This window comes from Cherax quadricarinatus, chromosome 68 (assembly GCF_038502225.1).
Source record: "Cherax quadricarinatus isolate ZL_2023a chromosome 68, ASM3850222v1, whole genome shotgun sequence".
Taxonomy (NCBI): Eukaryota; Metazoa; Arthropoda; class Malacostraca; order Decapoda; family Parastacidae; genus Cherax; species Cherax quadricarinatus.
In genome coordinates, this window is record NC_091359.1 from 5,273,298 (window position 1) to 5,291,813 (window position 18,516).

Sequence of the window (18,516 nt, forward strand, 5' to 3'; positions counted from 1 at the left end):
GGACGGTTGTGGTATAGTGTGGTGGATGGTTGTGTGGTACAGTGTGGTGATGGATGGTTGTGGTATAGTGTGGTGATGGATGGTTGTGTGGTATAGTGTGGTGATGGATGGTTGTGTGGTATGGTGATGGATGGTTGTGTGGTATAGTGTGGTGATGGACGGTTGTGGTATAGTGTGGTGGATGGTTGTGTGGTACAGTGTGGTGATGGATGGTTGTGTGGTACAGTATGGTGATAGATGGTTGTGCGGTGCAGTATGGTGTGACGGAGTGGATTAAGGCAGCATACAGAGAGCGAGGGTACACACATGACCACCGCCCTGGACACACTGGTGATCACCATATAAGGTGTAACCTGCAGCAGGTAACTACAGGCGGCCAGCCTGGGACACACCTGCCTTCACCATTCCGCCTCTCACCTACTTTACATATATGACCGCGCCTAGGGACCAGCATATACAAGAATGAAGCAACACTGCAGCAGGCCTGCTGGCCCATGTTAGGCAGGTCTAACTCCTTCCATCTACCGTGGGAAAATGCACAAATTCAGTATATTGCGATTTATCATTGCTGTGTGAACATATGAAGGATCCATTTCTGCTGCAGTGTCTGACACGATGGAGATAAATGATATAAAATACGGACATTTGTGTGTATTTTTCCACCGTGTCAGTATTTTGTACCATTCATCTCAATCCTTCCTGCCACACCCACTCGTGTACCCGTCCAACCTTTATTTAAAACTACACAAAGTTCTTACCTCAATAATAATAATAATAATAATAATAATAATAATAATAATAATAATAATAATAATATCTTTATTTCTACAAGTACATGTACAAGGTACAAGGTATACATGCCTAGTTGACGTCACTGACATACTACTGTATAGGAAGCCCCTTGTTATGCAGAACATTTCGGGCAAATTAGGTAAATTTTGTCCCAGGATGCCACCTACGCCAGTCGCCTGACACCCAGGTACCCATTTTACTGATGAGTGAATATGGACAGCAGATGTTTTATGGAAACACGTCCTATTATTTTCCCGCCCTTCAAGGCAGGTGAAATTGCTGACCTAGAAAATGTACAGAGAACCTTCACGGCGCGCATAACGGAGATAAAACACCTCAATTACTGGGAGCGCTTGAGGTTCCTGAACCTGTATTCCCTGGAACGCAGGCGGGAGAGATACATGATTATATACACCTGGAAAATCCTAGAGGGACTAGTACCGAACTTGCACACGAAAATCACTCACTACGAAAGCAAAAGACTTGGCAGACGATGCAACATCCCCCCAATGAAAAGCAGGGGTGTCACTAGCACGTTAAGAGACCATACAATAAGTGTCAGGGGCCCGAGACTGTTCAACTGCCTCCCAGCATACATAAGGGGGATTACCAACAGACCCCTGGCAGTCTTCAAGCTGGCACTGGACAAGCACCTAAAGTCGGTACCTGACCAGCCGGGCTGTGGCTCGTACGTTGGTTTGCGTGCAGCCAGCAGTAACAACCTGGTTGATCAGGCTCTGATCCACCAGGTGGCCTGGTCACAGACCGGGCCGCGGGGGCGTTGACCCCCGGAACTCTCTCCAGGTAAACTCCAGGGGATTGATCCTCGGACCTCAGTGTGTGAGCTGAGTGCCCAAGTGATCGAGCTACGGGACACCGTAAACACTACCTAGGAGTTTATTCCACTCATTCACAACTCTGTTGCCAAACTTGAATCCACTGTCTGTCTTATTTCGATTGTGGTCCTTCAGTCTTGTCTCCCAGGATGCCACCCACAATAGTCGACTAACATCCAGGTACCTACTTACTGCTAAGTGAACAGAGACAGCAGGTGTAAGGAAACATTCCCAATATTTCTATCCGACCGGGGTCGACCCACGGATACTCATTGTGAGGCGAAATCGTTGCCTACCAGGCCACGGGACATAATAATCATAATAATAATAATAATAATAATAATATCTTTATTTACTACAAGTACATGTACAAGGTATACAGACCATAGCTGACATCAATGACATACTACTATATAGAATGCTCCTTGTTATGCAGAGCATTTCGGGTAAATTAGGTCAGTTTTGTCCCAGGATGCGACCCACACCAGTCGACTAATACCCAGGTCCCATTTTACTGATGGGTGAACATAGACAACCGGTGTAAGAAAACATGTCCAATATTTCCACCCCTTCGCCGGGAATCGAACCCGGACCCTCATCGTGTGTTGCGAGAGCTTTTGCCACCAGGCCACGGGCATCGTAACTTAGTTGGTTATAATAATACTAATAAATTTCTACAAGTACATGTAGAAGGTATACAGGCTGGCTGGTTATTAGGTAGCCAGGACATGGCCAGTGAGTAACTAGGCCCTTACCTTTGAGTTTTGAGTGTTTTCGTGCTCCCGGAGTCTGGTTTTGGACCAGGCTTGTCTGGTGCTTGCCTGGCTCTGGTCAGTGGAAGCACCCAACACCAGACACCAGCATTATGACAGTTTCCTACCTAGAAACACTTAGTGAAGTGCCATGTTGATTTGCGACAGTGGTAATTAATGATAACTAGTGAGGTGTTGTGTAGAATTGGTAAAGTGATGAATCATGTGGACCTGGGAATGATTCCTAGTGATTTCCTGTGGTTTTGCGATGGTTATACAGTAACTAGAAATATGTCACATGGAATTGTGACGATGATAGTGACATCTGGTAATCTGATGTAAAGAAATGTGACATTAGTATAGTGATATGTGGTATGATGCAGTGAGGATACCAGTTAGTAATAAAACTGCTTTTATACAAATTCTGTGTAGTTTGTCTCAAGACTACTGTGTGTTCCCTCAGTCACACAGTAAAGCTGCCACTGTTCTTTTAGAACTCTGTTCACTTGAGTTTGCCACCTATACTGTTTCTCATACTTGTAGTAGACAAATAAAACACTAGTCACAGCGTTGTATCCTTCACCAGCGACACCAAAATTAATTTTTAAAATCGCATCGCTCGAAGATACATAAAAAATAGTAAGGTATCGAAATGAATGAATATAACATCATGTTCAATAGTTACAAACTTCAGTTGCTTAGGTACGGGAAGCTAACACAGGCTGCAGAATGCATGCAAGTATGTATTTTAGAGATCACAATCAGATAAATACAGCAAAATTCCAGAAATATGTGACCCCTCAAAGAAGGTTCCCTGATGCTGGTGAGGGGCTCTTGATATAAGGAATTGGATCTGTTCTCCAGTTCCCTGAATTAAACCTGAATACCTTCCACATTCCCCCTCAGGCGCTGTATAATCCTATGGGTTTAGCGCCTCCCCTTGATTATAATAATAATAATAATAATAACAATTCAGAAATATGACGTGGTGGATAATGATTATTATTATTATTATTATTATTATTATTATTATTATTATTATTATTATTATTATTATTATTATAATAATCAAAAAGAAGCGCTAAGCCACAAGGACTATACAGCGGGTGGATAATGAGAAATTTCAAAATGAGAGACGTAAGGACACTGAGCTGCAAGTTCTGGACCTCTTAAGGTCCATTAACTTAATCTTAAATATTAGTGATTCAGCTCCTGGGGAAAGGGGGATTTCTGGATATCTTAAAAGTGCCTCTACCAAATCATTTAAAATTTTAGATGTTTATATTATTTAAAATGGCTACAGTTCATGTACCTCTTGAGGTTATCTTCACAATCCCTTGTCCGATTCCTCATAATTTAGCAGTGTTTGACAGGTTTGACGTCCAGTTTCTGAGCTTCTTGCAGGTGTTAAGATAAGATTTGTTCAGATATTTTACCTGAGGGAGGCTTAACCATCCAGGATAAACCAATAAAGCTGGTGTGTCATCGGGGACTGTCTGGCTTATTTCTGTTGAAGTCCTTAAATCTTGTCCTGGGGGACAAGATTTAAGGGGGGTGGGCCGCCCCGGGTGACACCATAGACCCTCTAAAGGTGACACTAATGCCCAAAACAGTGCTGCACCAACATAAGAGAAGAATCCTTCATTTCTATATAGCCTATATAGGGAAAATCATTGATTTTGATGTAATGGACAATTTTGCAGGATTGAAGGCAAGGAAATGTAAGATGAGATTCACTGAGATGTTACCTGTACTCAAGGTCAAATCGGAACTAGTGTTTCTCTGATATTGCAATGTTTTTCTTTATTTTTCAAGTTTTTTTTTTCGGCATTGTTGAAGATGAATAAATGTAGGATCTGTTGGCTGTACTCAAAGTGGTATTTGAGTTTGTTTCCTCAATATTACTACGATTATTTATTTTATCATTAATAAAGTTGAGAAGTATTCTCCTGTTCAGTTTATAGCCCTTAAATGTTCTTATTGCTAAACATTAGTTACTGAGCATGCAGTACCCCCCCATCCCCCACCCTTGGATTTTATGGGGGTGACACCCAAGATGCCACCCCGGGTGACACCCAAGATGCCACCCCGGGTGACACCCAAGATGCCATCCCAGGTGACACCCAAGATGCCATCCCGGGTGACACCCAAGATGCCATCCCGGGTGACACCCAAGATGCCATCCCGGGTGACACCCAAGATGCCATCCCGGGTGACACCCAAGATGCCATCCTGGGTGACACCCAAGATGCCATCCCGGGTAACACCCAAGATGCTACCCTGGGTGACACCAACCCTAGCGACGCCTCTGCCCCAGAATGTGATCCACACCAGTCGACTAACACCCTGGTATCTAATTATTGCTAGGTGTTCAGGGACAGCAGGTGTAAGAAAACATGCCCAGTGTTTTCACCCGTGCTGGGATTGAACCATGGACACTCAGTGTGTGAAGTGAATGCATGGCTTTGTGAACCAAGCCATGGGATACTACATTCAGTTTTGTCCTCTTGATAGTGTAAACCAACAGCTCCTGGGTTTCTCGAAGGTGTTGAGCACTAGCTCCTGGGATTCTTAAGGGTGTTTAGCTACAAATTCTGGTTGCACCTGGGCCTCTGGTTTGAAACCACAGCTCAAGGATTGTTAGGGGACAGAGGTTATTGGAAATGTTCAATACCTTTGTGATAACACAGTGACTGAAATACCTCCATATAGCTAGCCATTTGTTGTAAGAAAGGGGAAGAGGCATGGAAACATTTGTTATGGTATATGTCCAGTTTCTAGGATGTAAGAGAAGTGAGGACTGGTAATACTGTGCCCAACTACAATGTTATCAGATTTATTTAGTTTACTCATTTCTTTAATCTGGTTTCCTGGTAAGCAGCTTTAAAATATATGTTGAGATTACTGATTATGAAGCATAAGTAAAAAATTTATTGAATTACAAAATACGTCCAGTATAATAAAAACTGTATGTATTTTTATTGTCATATACGTACTGGTAATCATAATTTAGTTGTAAGACTGCCTGAAATGCCTTGCATAATAAAGGGCTTTATTTAAAGTGGTTTATATATGTTAATCACCCTAATTATACGTATAATATGCTGTACTTCACTTTATAAAAATAAAGTTTGTTTGAGAGAGGATTATTATTATTATTATTACAATCAAGGGGGAAGCGCTAAACCCGGAGGATTATACAGCGCCTGGGGGGGGATGTGGAAGGCATTCAGAATTTGGGGAACTGGAGCACAGATTTCGAGCCCCTCACCAACATCAAGGAACCTTCCTTGAGGGGTTTGAGAGAGGAACTTACGACGACGTTTCGGTCCGACTTGGACCATTTACGAAGTCACACTTTGTAAATGGTCCAAGTCGGACTGAAACATCGTCATAGGCTCCTCTCTCCTATGCAGCGTTATTTGTGTTTTGTTCCAGTCATGGTATTGTGCCTTTTTGTTCTTTATAAAGTTTGTTTCTATAAAACTTAGGAATCTGAGAATAGGGAGATAAATCCTCCCCATCATTTAAAACTCTTTAATTAAGAGAATCATATTGCATCCTCTGTAATAAGTGTCAGGTTGGTCAGTCACACTGTAGTTTGCACTGATTAAAGTTACCTATGCGTACATTGTAATTCTTTACATTTTCTTCTTACAGCTTGTAATTGCAATGGATATTCCAACCGCTGCTACTTTGACCAGGAGCTGTATGACAGAACTGGTCATGGTGGTCACTGCTTGGACTGTGCTGCCAACCGTGCTGGTCCCAACTGTGAGCGATGCAGAGATAACTATTATGAACGTAAAGATGGAATCTGCATTGCCTGCAACTGTAATGAAATTGGTATGTTAGTAATATTTTCTCTTGTAAGAATAAGAATAATAATAATTGCAAAAAATTAAGTTTTAATTAGGGAAGTTTTAGCTTGTATATAGTCTGATAAGTACAGTAAATCTCTATGCATGTGCACTGAGAGTAAGAGTGCATATATATATGAAGGGATATGGATCTCAGTTTATATACACCTAAAGTGTATTTTAATCCCAATGAGCCTATATTTGGGGTTAAAATATTTTTGATTTGTGATGAATAGGTGATGTGTGGCCTTGATGACCCTTATGTGTCGATAGGCTTTAAGCCAAACTAACATTAATTTAGCTAAATGAAGCTACTTCTTTCATTGGCCATTACATGCACAACATTTTGGTCATATCTTCATTTAGTATCATACAGGGATTTACAGTTAATCATTGAGAGTGTAGATGTATTAGTTGAAATAAAGAGTAAATGTATTAGTTAAAATAAAAGTGCTACTCATTACTACTTAAGTACATATATAGAAATGGAGATGTGGAAGGTCCTCAGATGTTCCATGATTATTATTATACTGTATGTTTTGTAAACTCTTACAGAACTGCTCGTTACTATATAGTATTACAATTTATTGTAAATGCAAATAAAAAAATATTTCCAGAATTGAATAGCCCATGGAGAGGCCTTCTGAGTACATGCATTTAATCTTGTTCAAAATAGTAACATTTGGATGTTATTGTGTTTAAGGACCATTAGAATCTTTAAAACTTAAGATATTTACAACTATAATATTAAAAATATGATAGTGTGCTTGAATCTTTTTGTATTTATAAGTCAGTTTTCTATTATAATTTTGCTTATTCCTATAGTAATTTTTGCTGTTGAACTGTGGGAAGTCCTACAATGGACTTTGTCATATCTGTCTTTGTGATGCTCTATTAAGCCCTCCTTCATTACCACTCGATGATCCCTACCAGAGTGTTTTAGTCCACAGGTGGAAAGTTCTGAGATCCCAGTTTGTTATGCATTGACTGTGCCCACACTTCAGTTTATGGATACTTCAACTGGTGATGCATTTGGTTGCGCCCCTATGGGCCCTTCACATGTCTTTAAGATTTGTGTCATTCCCTCCTGCTGCTCCTGATTATCTCTGGTAGATTGATATTGGCTTTGATTATCATACAGGACTTGTGATTGTTGTGTTGACTGCTTGCATGCAGGGATTCTTATATATGTGGCATATGCCATTTCTTCACATGTGGGCACTGTTGTGTTGGATCATGCTTCTCCTTGTGCTGTGGCCCAAAAACAAGATAATGCTTTGTTGATTGCCTTGGCATCCATCAAGAGGGCATGGGTTTCTATATGTCACCTTGTAGAGTCTCCCCACTCCCACTGTCTACAGTTGATGATCAGTGGGGCCCATCTGTTTTTCCAGGCCTCTGGCCCATCTGTTTCCTTTGTGGCTGTATCTGCTGCTGGCTGCTCTTCCATTGACCTGGAACCTTTTCATCTCACACCATTGATCTTCCAAGTTTTGGTCTCCCATCCACAGGTCCTTGAGTTGACATGTGCATTGGGGCATCCTACAACCCTCCTCCTGCTCTCCAACTAATTGCTGTTCCTCATACTACATGCACACCTTGCCCCTCTCTTCTCTGGTGTCTTTTTCTGCCTCTTCGATGAGATTGAGGGAAGTCAGTCTGTTGTGTGTTCTCTTTACCATTGTCTGACTGGTGTTCCACTCTTCCTGGAGTACCAAAATTGCTGGCTGACAATGGATTATTCCTATCAGCATTCTCTCTTTCGTGGAATTTGTAATTTGCCCATGTACATATGTTTATACCAACATCATAGGTTAACTTAATTTTCTGTTTCATATTCTCTCTCTCTGCAGATCATTTCACAGACATTTACTGTGGTTCTCAGTCAAGGTTGCTGCTTTATCCTTTGCACTTAAGCCTAGCATGGCTGGGTTTACAAAAAAATACTTTCCTTTGTCTGTGCCTGATCTGTTTTAGCACTTGTTATGAATATTTGGAGTACCTTGTTTTACAGATGAGTGGAGGGAGGAGGCAGTTGTTTCTCCTGGGCATATTAATATTTGGGCTCTGTTACTGGTAGATCATTCAGTATGTGCTGGCAGTTTCAATGTGTTTGTGATTATTCTAGATTGCTTGTTTGTTTTTTACCTGTCTTGGTTCCTGTGTATATGCAGTGTCATTGTTTTCTGGCCTCATAGGATCTCTCACATTGGTTGAATATGGAGATCCTTTTTTTACACAATTTCTGGCACCATCTTTCAGTGTCATTAAAATAACTCTTCACTCTTATTGGTTCTCCAGTGGGTTCATGACTGCTTGGATGTGGCTCCACTCAGTTACCTCCTATATATTTTGAGTGTTACCAATATTATTTTAAAATAAGCCCTCATGATCCCACAGTAGAAAGCTAGTTTTTAATGTATGAAAGATATCTTGCTTCACTAGAAGCTATGAAGACCTCATTTCCACCTTCTTACCCAATTGTCTTGTTTCTGGATGCCACATAAGTTATGGTGAGTCACATAGCTCTCAGCTAGTACCTGTACACTACAACATTTGGGCAGTGACTATAGAGCATAAATGAATAAGGACTTAATATAGCATCATAAACCTTGCTGGAACCGAGTGGTGAGCAATTAATAGAGATAGGTATGACATGCACCATTGTGGGCCACCATGATTCCTGTTGGAGATATGTAGCCTCCAAAGATATCTACATAGACTGTGTTACAATATTATGTATTACAATTTAATAGACTTTCTTTTTGTTTAATTTCAAGAGATACTCTACATAATTCACACATTGTATATTCAATGGAAAATCTGAATATTACGTACTCTGTTTGTATATCCATTTTAAATTTAAATTAAAATCAGCTACAGGTTCAATTTTTAACCCTTACTCCTTAGATAGGAACAAACTTAAATTGTGTATAACTTTACAGGTTCGCGCATTCTTCAGTGTGCCAGTAATGGCATATGTCAGTGTAAACCAGGAGTGACTGGGGACAAGTGTGACAAGTGTGCATTGAACTACTTTGATTTTGGACCTCAGGTGAGTTATATTTGAACTGGTTTTCTCAAGATACTTATGCAGTAAAGCCTGTATTTAATGGACATTGATTTAACAGACATAAGAAATGCAGAACAAAATCCTCTGGATCAGTTGATTCAGAAACAACAGACAGAGCCCATTGTTTACAGAATTGTTTTGTTCTTACCCTTACAACAAAACAGTATTACTTCCATCCATAACAGTTGCCATTGCCGACCTCTATTCTCTCTTATTAGTCCACTAAATCAAGGGCTTTACTTTTGAATGCAAATGGCATTAAGAGTACAGTTACTTGTACAAAACTTCTCAATATAGTGCATTTGTTTGTAATTGTGATTGAAAAATTACTGTACATCCAAAACTGAGTTGTGCATAGAAGGGTCTTCTTAATACATGGTGGTCAATTTTCAGTGCACTTTTTCAGTAGCATTTATGAAAAATTGCTCTATAGGAGCTCCATAAAAGAGCTGACTGCAAGATATGGATTTGCTGATATATATCTTACAGATGAATCTTTTAATATTTTGTTCCATTTTCTGAGATGTTAGTAAAAATCTTATTTTTTCAACAAACTAGCTGTATCCCACCAAAGCAGGGTGGCTCAAAAAGAAAAACAAAAGTTTCTCTTTTTTTAACTTTAGTAATGTATACAGGAGAAGGGGTTACTAGCCCTTTGCTCCCAGTATGTTAATCGCCTCTTACAACACGCATTGCTTACGGAGGAAGAATTCTGTTCCACTTTCCCATGGAGATAAGAGGAAATAAAGAAGAATAAGAACTAGTAAGAAAATAGAAGAAAAGCCTAAAGGGTGTGTATATGCTTGTACATGCAAGTTTAGAAATAGCAAGGCATAAATGAAATCTTGCATGTTTATGAGACAGAGTAAAGACACCAGCAGTCCTACCATCATGTAAAACAATTACAGGCTTCCATTTTACACTCACTTGGTCGGATGGTAGTACCTCCCTGGGTGGTTGCTGTCTACTGATTAGTAAAAATATTTACTGGAATTTATAGATCCATAAAAACATTAATTTACAAATACAGTATTAACATTGATAAAAAATTAATTACGTACTGGAAAGAAAAGGAGATTAGAAGATGGGAAATCCAGGGAGCACATTTTGATCAAAACCCAGTGGCTAATTTTCAATGTAGGGATGGTGTGCCAGGCAAAATAAAAATTAGCTCTGTGAGAAATGTGAATAATCGAAGCTGTCCACAAATTAGCTTTCATTGAAAACATTGTATGCTATAGTTAAATTACGCTGATCATAAAGCACTGTATTGAAGTTTGGCTGTATTGGCAAATGTGAGTGCATACAGATCTGTGAGGAAGAACAATGTGTTATGCCTGGCAGCATCTGTAGCCATGTTACTTGTACTTGCTGTTAGATGGTTCGTAACACATAAGTAAATTAATATTCTGATATTTACAATTTTATCTGGGAAATGTATCAATAATCAGATTTTTTAAAGTATTATACAGAAATAAAGCTTGAAGAATTGAAACACACATAGTATGCATAGCATTTTAGGAAAACTTATCTTTGATGAGTTTCGAGAGTGTTACTACTCATGGAGCCATTCATGGTCCAGGCGGCTAGCACTGTACAAAAGATATTTCAAATTTAAACTAGTGTTAGAACTAAATATTAAATGATGACAAAGATCTCTTGCTTAATACTGGGTTTTAACACTAGTTCATATTGAATAGGTAAAGATTAGATTGCTAGAATCCTAAGTTAATATAATGTGTGAGAGTGAAAGTGTTAAATGATAGTGAAAGTGTTTCTTTCATTTTTGGGTCTCTCTGCCTCAGTGGGAGATGGCCGTGTTGAAAAAAAAAAATGAAGATACTGTATAATAATTTTGACTGAATTGACAATGTTGGTTCTAATTTTGTATGGTGTTCATTGATTTCTCTCTTAAATGGTAATCCTCTGTATTGCAGTGAATGTTTTACTGAGTGATCATTTACATTTTTGTTAGCTAGGTACAGGTATGGGAATACTGAGAGAGAAGAAGTTATGGATATAATAATGAATTAATCAGTGTAATTACTTTAATCTTTCAGGATAGAGCTTTTGGAATTAAGGTCAGATGCATGAGTGTGATGTTATCTACTTTAATTTACGTGTAATAGTGTTTATCTAGTGATCACTTTTAAAATTATCCTTTTTGCTCAAACCTGTTTAACTCTTACACTTAATTTCAATAGTGCTTTTTGTTTTAATAAACATTATGGTTTGTTTAATAGTTGTGTAGTGTTTATATAGAATATACAGTGCTTCTTTGTTTTTGACTTGGTTTACATGTAAATGTTAAATAGATAAAATAAAATAATTTGCAGTGAATTATAAAATTGTCCTGGAATTACTCTGAAAATAGTTTGATACATTTGTGTACTTGAGCCAGTTTTAAATTATAGAGCAAAGTGTTTAATTACTGTAAATTTAATACAATAATTTCCTATTAATTAGTCTAAGAGTGCTTAAGTTGATTCTGGGAAACCATTACTGTAAAGCAACATGTACAGTAGTAGCACAGAAATAATGTTTATTTTTAGTTATTTGGAAATACTGTGTAATTAATGTAAGAGGTTTTATATACTTTTATACATGCAATAGTGCTGTACTATAAAATTTATAAGTTACAATACTCTTACTATTTTATACCATAGGGATGTAAGGCCTGTGGGTGCAGTCTCGCAGGTAGTCGCGATAATCAGGCAAGTTGTGACCCCACAACAGGGGTGTGTGTGTGTAAGGAACATGTTGAAGGACAGCAGTGTGACCACTGCAAACCTGGTTACTTCAACCTTGATAGTGAAAATGAGTTTGGCTGCACTCCTTGCTTCTGCTATGGTCATTCTTCCATTTGCTCCTCTGCTGATGGTTATGCCCAAGGCAAGTTTGTCTCTTTTAAATTATCTTGAGTTGTTGGAGGTTATTTATTCATAATGTGCATCTGTGAGACTGTTAATGCACGGAAATTTGACAATTAACTGTATATGTCTTCCTCTGTACTGACTGGTACACAGTAAGAATAGAAGATATTTCAAAATACTGTGTATGTACAGGACAATACTGTGCTTGTAAGCTAACAGGAAAGCAGAAACAAGATTTTCCAAAGTTTTCATCTAAAGTTCACAGTATTTTTGTCTCTTCTGTGTATTACAAGAACTTATATAACCCTCAGTATCTTTAAATTACCAAAGTACAGTGCAAATGTATTTTTTTTTTTTTTCCAACAAGTCGGCCATCTCCCACCGAGGCAGGGTGACCCAAAAAAGAAAGAAAATCCCCAAAAAGAAAATACTTTCATCATCATTCAACACTTTCACCACACTCGCACATTATCACTGTTTTTGCAGAGGTGCTCAGAATACAACAGCTTAGAAGCATACACATATAAAGATACACAACATATCCCTTGCTTTGCTACTAAGATTAAAAATTTTATACACTGAATATTCCTAAATGCTAAAGTGGGTAAAATTGTTGTGGAGGGAGTAGTATGTAAGTTTAGGGTGTCAGAGGTAAATGAAAATGGGGGGGCCTTTAATTGAACTGTGTATATCTGGAGAGAGTTTATCTGGAGAGAGTTCCGGGGGTCAACGCCCCCGCGGCCCGGTCTGTGACCAGGCCTCCTTAGGTCAGTGTCCCAGGATGCGACCCACACCAGTCGACTAACACCCAGGTACCCATTTTACTGATGGGGAACATAGACAACAGGTGGAAAGAAACACGTCCAATGTTTCTACTCTGGCTGGGAATCGAACCCAGGCCCTCGCCGTGTGAAGCGAGAGCCACCAGAGAGAGGTTTAATAATAAGTAATGCATATCTTAAGAAAAAGAGGATAAATGAGTATACAAGATATGAAGGTAGTTTCTTAGATTATGTATTGGTGGATAAAAGGTTGATAGGTAGACTTCAGGATGTGCATGTTTATAGCGGGTTTGGGATATTAGCTGTTTGGATTGACATCTTAACTGTCGTATCTGAGCGTCTCTGCAAAGACAGTGATTATGTATGAATGATGGTGAGAGTGTTGAATGATTATGAAAGTTTTTTTCTTTCTTTTTTAGTTTTTCTTTCTTTTTGGGTCCCCCTGCCTCCTTGGGAAATGGTTGACGTGTTAAAAAAGAAAAAAGGATGTTTTCTTTATGTGGAAGTGGAATGGAATTCTTTCTCCACAAGCCATGCATGTCGTAAGAGATGACTAAAATGCCGGGAGCATAGGGCTTGTAACCCCTCTCCTGTATACATCACTAAATTTAAAAAGAGAAACTTTCGTTTTTCTCTTTGGGCCACCCTGCCTAGGTTGGATGTGGCTGGCTTGTTGAAAGAAGAAGAAGAATATAGAATGATTATCTCCCTGGGAAAATGGAGAAGAATCTTTCTTCCGCAAGCCAGGCGTGTCATAAGAGGCAACTAAAATGCCAGAGCAAAGAGCTAGTAAATGTGAAAAGAAGATAAGCCTTGTAAGGTTTCTTCTTTTTTAAGTCATCCTGCTTTAGTAGTAGACAACCGGTGTGTTGAAATAATAAAAAAAAATATTGAATGTTTACTTAGAGAATGTTCCTCATGTGCAGGTGTCATTGAGAGTGGCTTTGTGCGTGGTGAAGAGCGTTGGCAAGCAGAAGAGTCCATCGGCAGATCAGTGCCACTTAACTACAACTCCTTCACTCAGAGTATAGCAGTGTCTGCCCCAGGAAGAAACAAGGTCTACTTTAAAGCACCAGGTAAGTCTGTAAGAGAAATTTGCATATGCATGTAATGACATTTTTATGTGCTCTCCTGTTCATTAAATTTCTGTGCTCTGTTTTGACTTTCAGTAAGAATCCTTATGTTTTCTCTCTCTGTTCTTTTTAATTATGTTCTTGTTTTGTTCTAGTATTGCTTCTTTAATGAGTCACTTCACAATAAAGCAATAAGTTGGTTTAACATTTAACCATTCCAGCCTCATAGGTTAACCAGTCTACTTCTTTCAATACCCTTGGCTTATTTGTAATTGTCCTCTTAATTATTGTTTATGATTCTTAAGATAGTCATTTCCCTTTATCTTATTTATTTCTCTTCAGCTCCTTATTGTATACCACACTTGAATTGCTTTCATCTGCCTTAGATTTGCGACTCCCTTTGCTGAGCTTTGCTTGGCTCATCAGGTCTTGACCAGTGTATTTTTTCTGTTATGTACCACTTAGGTCCTTACATGTAACCTCTAAGTCTACCCTCACATTTATTTACCTGTGTTTCTAACTCTTCAGTCTTGTTTGATAGTTCTTTGAATTTTGTTTTTGTGTCTGTCATGTTCTACCTATCTTTATCAGATTTACCTGTGTTACTGGTCTTAAATTTTTCTCAATAGCTCATTAATTATTGTATTTTATCTATCTTATCATTCCTCTCTTCATTTCCTGTATATCTTCAATGCCTAAGAATTAATTTTAAACATGTTGCATATTTGATGGCTTTGTATCCCATAATATATGTCTGTTGAAATTTTTAAGTAGATCTGCAGGCAGTTTAAAATCTCTTTTAGCCACTGCTGTATCTCTTACTGTTCTTAGTCAAAACCATTACAGCACTAGTAATGTGTACTTTGCTTTACCACATCAGTCCAATTAGGTTAAGCAATCCTAGCAGGATATATTCAGGCAGGGAAGTATTACCATTCTGTGAAACATAAACCTATTAATAGTGTTGGAAGCTGGCAGGATTGTTTATCTTTTCTTTGTGTCTTATGAACAAGTAAGATGAAAAGTAAATTTTATTAACTTTTACTCACACTTGATATACTGAAAACTTGCCTTTACCATAATATGTGTAAAGGAGGTTTTGTGTGTGAGCGTGTTAGATAGGAACGAATGGAGACAAATGACTTTTAGAACTTGACGTGCTGTTGGAGTGTGAGCAGTGTAACATTTATGAAGGGATTCAGGGAAACCAACAGACCAGACTTGAGTCTTGGAGATAGGAAGTACAGTGCCTGTACTCTGAAGGAGGGGTGTTAATGTTGCAATTTTGTAACTATAGTGTGGGCTCGCCTCTGACAAGACTGATGGAGTGAATGATGATGAAAGTTTTCCTTTTTCAGGCCACCTTGCCTTGGTGGGAAATGGCTGATGTGTTCACAAAAAAATTATTCAAATTTATGAAGCCTGGTCTGAGCCAAGGCCAGGTTGCTCCCTGAATTTCTGTTAGGGCCCAGCATTAGTATTTAGCCTCAGTGTCAGTGGTCGAGCATTGACATGTGCCTTCTTTTGGGTTTTTGAAAGTCACTGAGGTTGAGTTCTGGCTATCATGGCACTGAGATGGTGTTATAATTAAGATATTTCTTGCTGTTATCCTCAGGGCCGGATTACCGCATAGGCAAACTAGGCATTTGCCTAGGGCCCCGTGCATTTGGGGGCCCCACGGTCCAAGGGGTTCAGGGGCTCATCCAAGACTGCGCACATGGTGCAAGTGCAAAGGGGTCCCTACCTAAAAAGTTCAAGTGTTTGGAGAGTAAAATTTTTAAAAATTAATCAAAACAAAAATAAATAATGAAATAAAATAAAATAAAATTAAATAAACCTAACCATAGATGGCAACACTCAACACGCCTTTGTTTACATCAGAACAGCTGTGTTTTCCCACTACTAACTGTGAAGGAGAACTTTCATTTTCTGTTTTGAAAAGAGTGAAAAACCAGCCCCGTTAAACAATGAGCCAAGACAAATTGTGTAACCTAGCCTTGTTGACCATTGAGTCTGATCTAACAAGAAATATTGATTTTCAGAATATAATTGATGATTTTACCAATATGAAATCCAGAAAAAAGTTTATTTAAGAAGTGCCTGTGAATATAAACAATTCTTTACTTTCTTGACTTTATATGATTTGATAGTCTTATGCATGATGCAATGATAACAATAATGGTCAGTGATTTATAAAGGGAATAATAGTGCTGTAGTGGTTATGCTGAATATAATAGGTACATGATGTCACTACTTTAATAGCCTAATCTAGTAATACTATGCTGTCTTGAGTTTATTCTCTTTAAAATGCATGATTTAACAAGATAGTTATAATTGCTGTTGGTAAATGGTTTTGGTTGTCTTGATGTACTTTCCCTATTAAATTTAATCTAAATAGCCAGAATGTATTTAATTAGACCTTAAACAGGCTCACACCGACCCCCCCCCCCAAGCTGGAAGGGGTTGCTTCGCTTACCCGTAACTCAAAGGGGCCCCGCCAATCTGAATAGCCTAGGGCCGGAAACTTCTTAATCCGGCCCTGGTTATCCTCATCCTCTTATTATTAACACTTTTTTTACATGTATGGTTGTAGTTGTGTAACTGTGGTAGCTTGCGTGTTTGTAAGTCATGATTTGCATGGTTCCTCTGATATGCAGTGCAGGACATAATTTTGGCATAAAATTTTTTTTACATTTAATGATTTCTCACACGTTTATTGGTAGTAAAGTTTACATGCGCTGAATCTACATTTACCTATAATAGTGAAATCACACCATTTCTTCTGTCATCTTACCTGTTTTTCTATTAATTTTTCTTGGTTAGCTTTTGTATCTGTATAAAATGTATTTTTTTATTTTGAGACAGAAATATGTGAACTATAATTGCAATCAGTGCTTAGTTCTTATATGAACATAGAGTATACTTTATTTCACGCGACTTTATGTGGTTGCAGGGGTTGAGTCATAACTCCTGCATATTGCATGCTGTGTGTCAGTGACTAATTAACTGGGGTTTCTTGTTACTTTCAGATCGCTTCCTTGGTGACCAGCGGGCTAGCTACAACCATAAACTCTCATTCTTCCTGCATGTAGGAGAACTGGGTCCTCAGGCTAGCACTGAAGATATCGTCTTGGAGGGAGCTGGGCTCTCTATCGCTGCACCCATCTTTGCACAAGGCAATAGTCTTCCAAGCACTGTGGTAATTAATTTGTTTACTTCAGTAAAGAGTATTTTGTAAAAACAGGACTTGAGAGAACAAAAATATAATAGATTTGATGTAAAAATAAGAATTATTTAAAAGTATTGTACATTTATGTATGTTACTGGGAGAGCAGGTTTGTGTACAATTTAAAAATAAACCCAAATTATACTCAGTTTTTTGGATGTTTGACAGTTATACACTAATAAATATATTGTTTATTTTGTTTTTAATTTCATATTCATTGTACCATTTCTAAAGCAATAATAATTTATACACCAACAGAAGCAAGAATATAAATTCCGTCTCCATGAGAATTCTCAGTTTGGTTGGTCTCCACGTCTAGCATCACGCGACTTTATCTCTCTCTTGTCCAATCTTACGGCAATCAAGATACGAGGAACCTACACCTATGAAGGTGAGTCTGGCATCATGCAACTTTATGCACTAAAAAAAAGCATATAAATCTGGGTTGGAAGGAAGGAGGAGTAGGGGTTATACCAGGAATGATTGGAAGAAGAGGTAAATAAATAAATAAATAAATCATGCTAAGTGCTGGTTTAGAAAGACACGTAAGCAAACACTATGACATATTTATTAGAAAACGTTTCGGTCCTGGGACCTTGATCACTTCTAACCAGGACCGAAACGTTTTCTAATAAATATGTCATAGTGTTTGCTTACGTGTCTTTCTAAACCAACTTGTCGGTATTTATTACCAAGGTTTATGCCATGCTAAGTGCTAAACCCATGTGGGTCATTCAGCACAAGACATGGTGGAGGCTTGATCAGTTATCTAATGTTTTTACCAATGAGCTTTCCAACCCTTAAATCTGCTTTTTTTTTTTTTTGCTTGTTATTTTTATCAGTGTCAATATTAACTATATTAGAGTGATACATTAGTGATGTGGTCTCTGAAACACAAAAATAAACCCAATATAATGTGTTATGAAGACACAGGTTTGTATTTGTAGTTTATCCACAGTTGTAATCCCACAAATTTGTAGAGGTGACTGTAAATGAATGAAATAAATACAGCATTGGAAGTAGATAGCAGTGAATGAAGTGAAAGTATAGTGTGAATGAACCTGTGAGCTGTAGTTTGTAGGACCATAAATGCCTGTAGCAATATCAGTGCTTGCCAGTGTGCTACCTAGAAGGTGTTCCAGGGAAGTCAGTGCCACTGTGGCTGGATACTGACATAATATATTGCATAGATAAGACATGAATATGGTAAAGGTGGTATATATAAGTACAGTAAATGGTTTGAATTAAT

General features: G+C 38.3%; 1 protein-coding gene across 4 annotated transcripts in view; it reads left to right on the forward strand.

Annotated features, from left to right (window-relative positions):
• The window catches only part of LanB2 (laminin subunit gamma-1), a 168,866-nt gene that overhangs the window by 103,383 nt on the left and 46,967 nt on the right, over positions 1-18,516 (forward strand). For 2 of the 4 annotated variants that reach the window (XM_070099616.1, XM_070099618.1), the window contains 7 exons: positions 6,041-6,226; positions 9,186-9,295; positions 11,374-11,394; positions 11,980-12,205; positions 13,895-14,044; positions 17,071-17,240; positions 17,526-17,658. In XM_070099616.1, the coding sequence (XP_069955717.1) occupies positions 6,041-6,226; positions 9,186-9,295; positions 11,374-11,394; positions 11,980-12,205; positions 13,895-14,044; positions 17,071-17,240; positions 17,526-17,658 (996 nt within the window). The remainder of the gene's footprint in view (positions 1-6,040; positions 6,227-9,185; positions 9,296-11,373; positions 11,395-11,979; positions 12,206-13,894; positions 14,045-17,070; positions 17,241-17,525; positions 17,659-18,516) is intronic. The other 2 variants (XM_070099617.1, XM_070099619.1) reach the window with 1 other exon arrangement.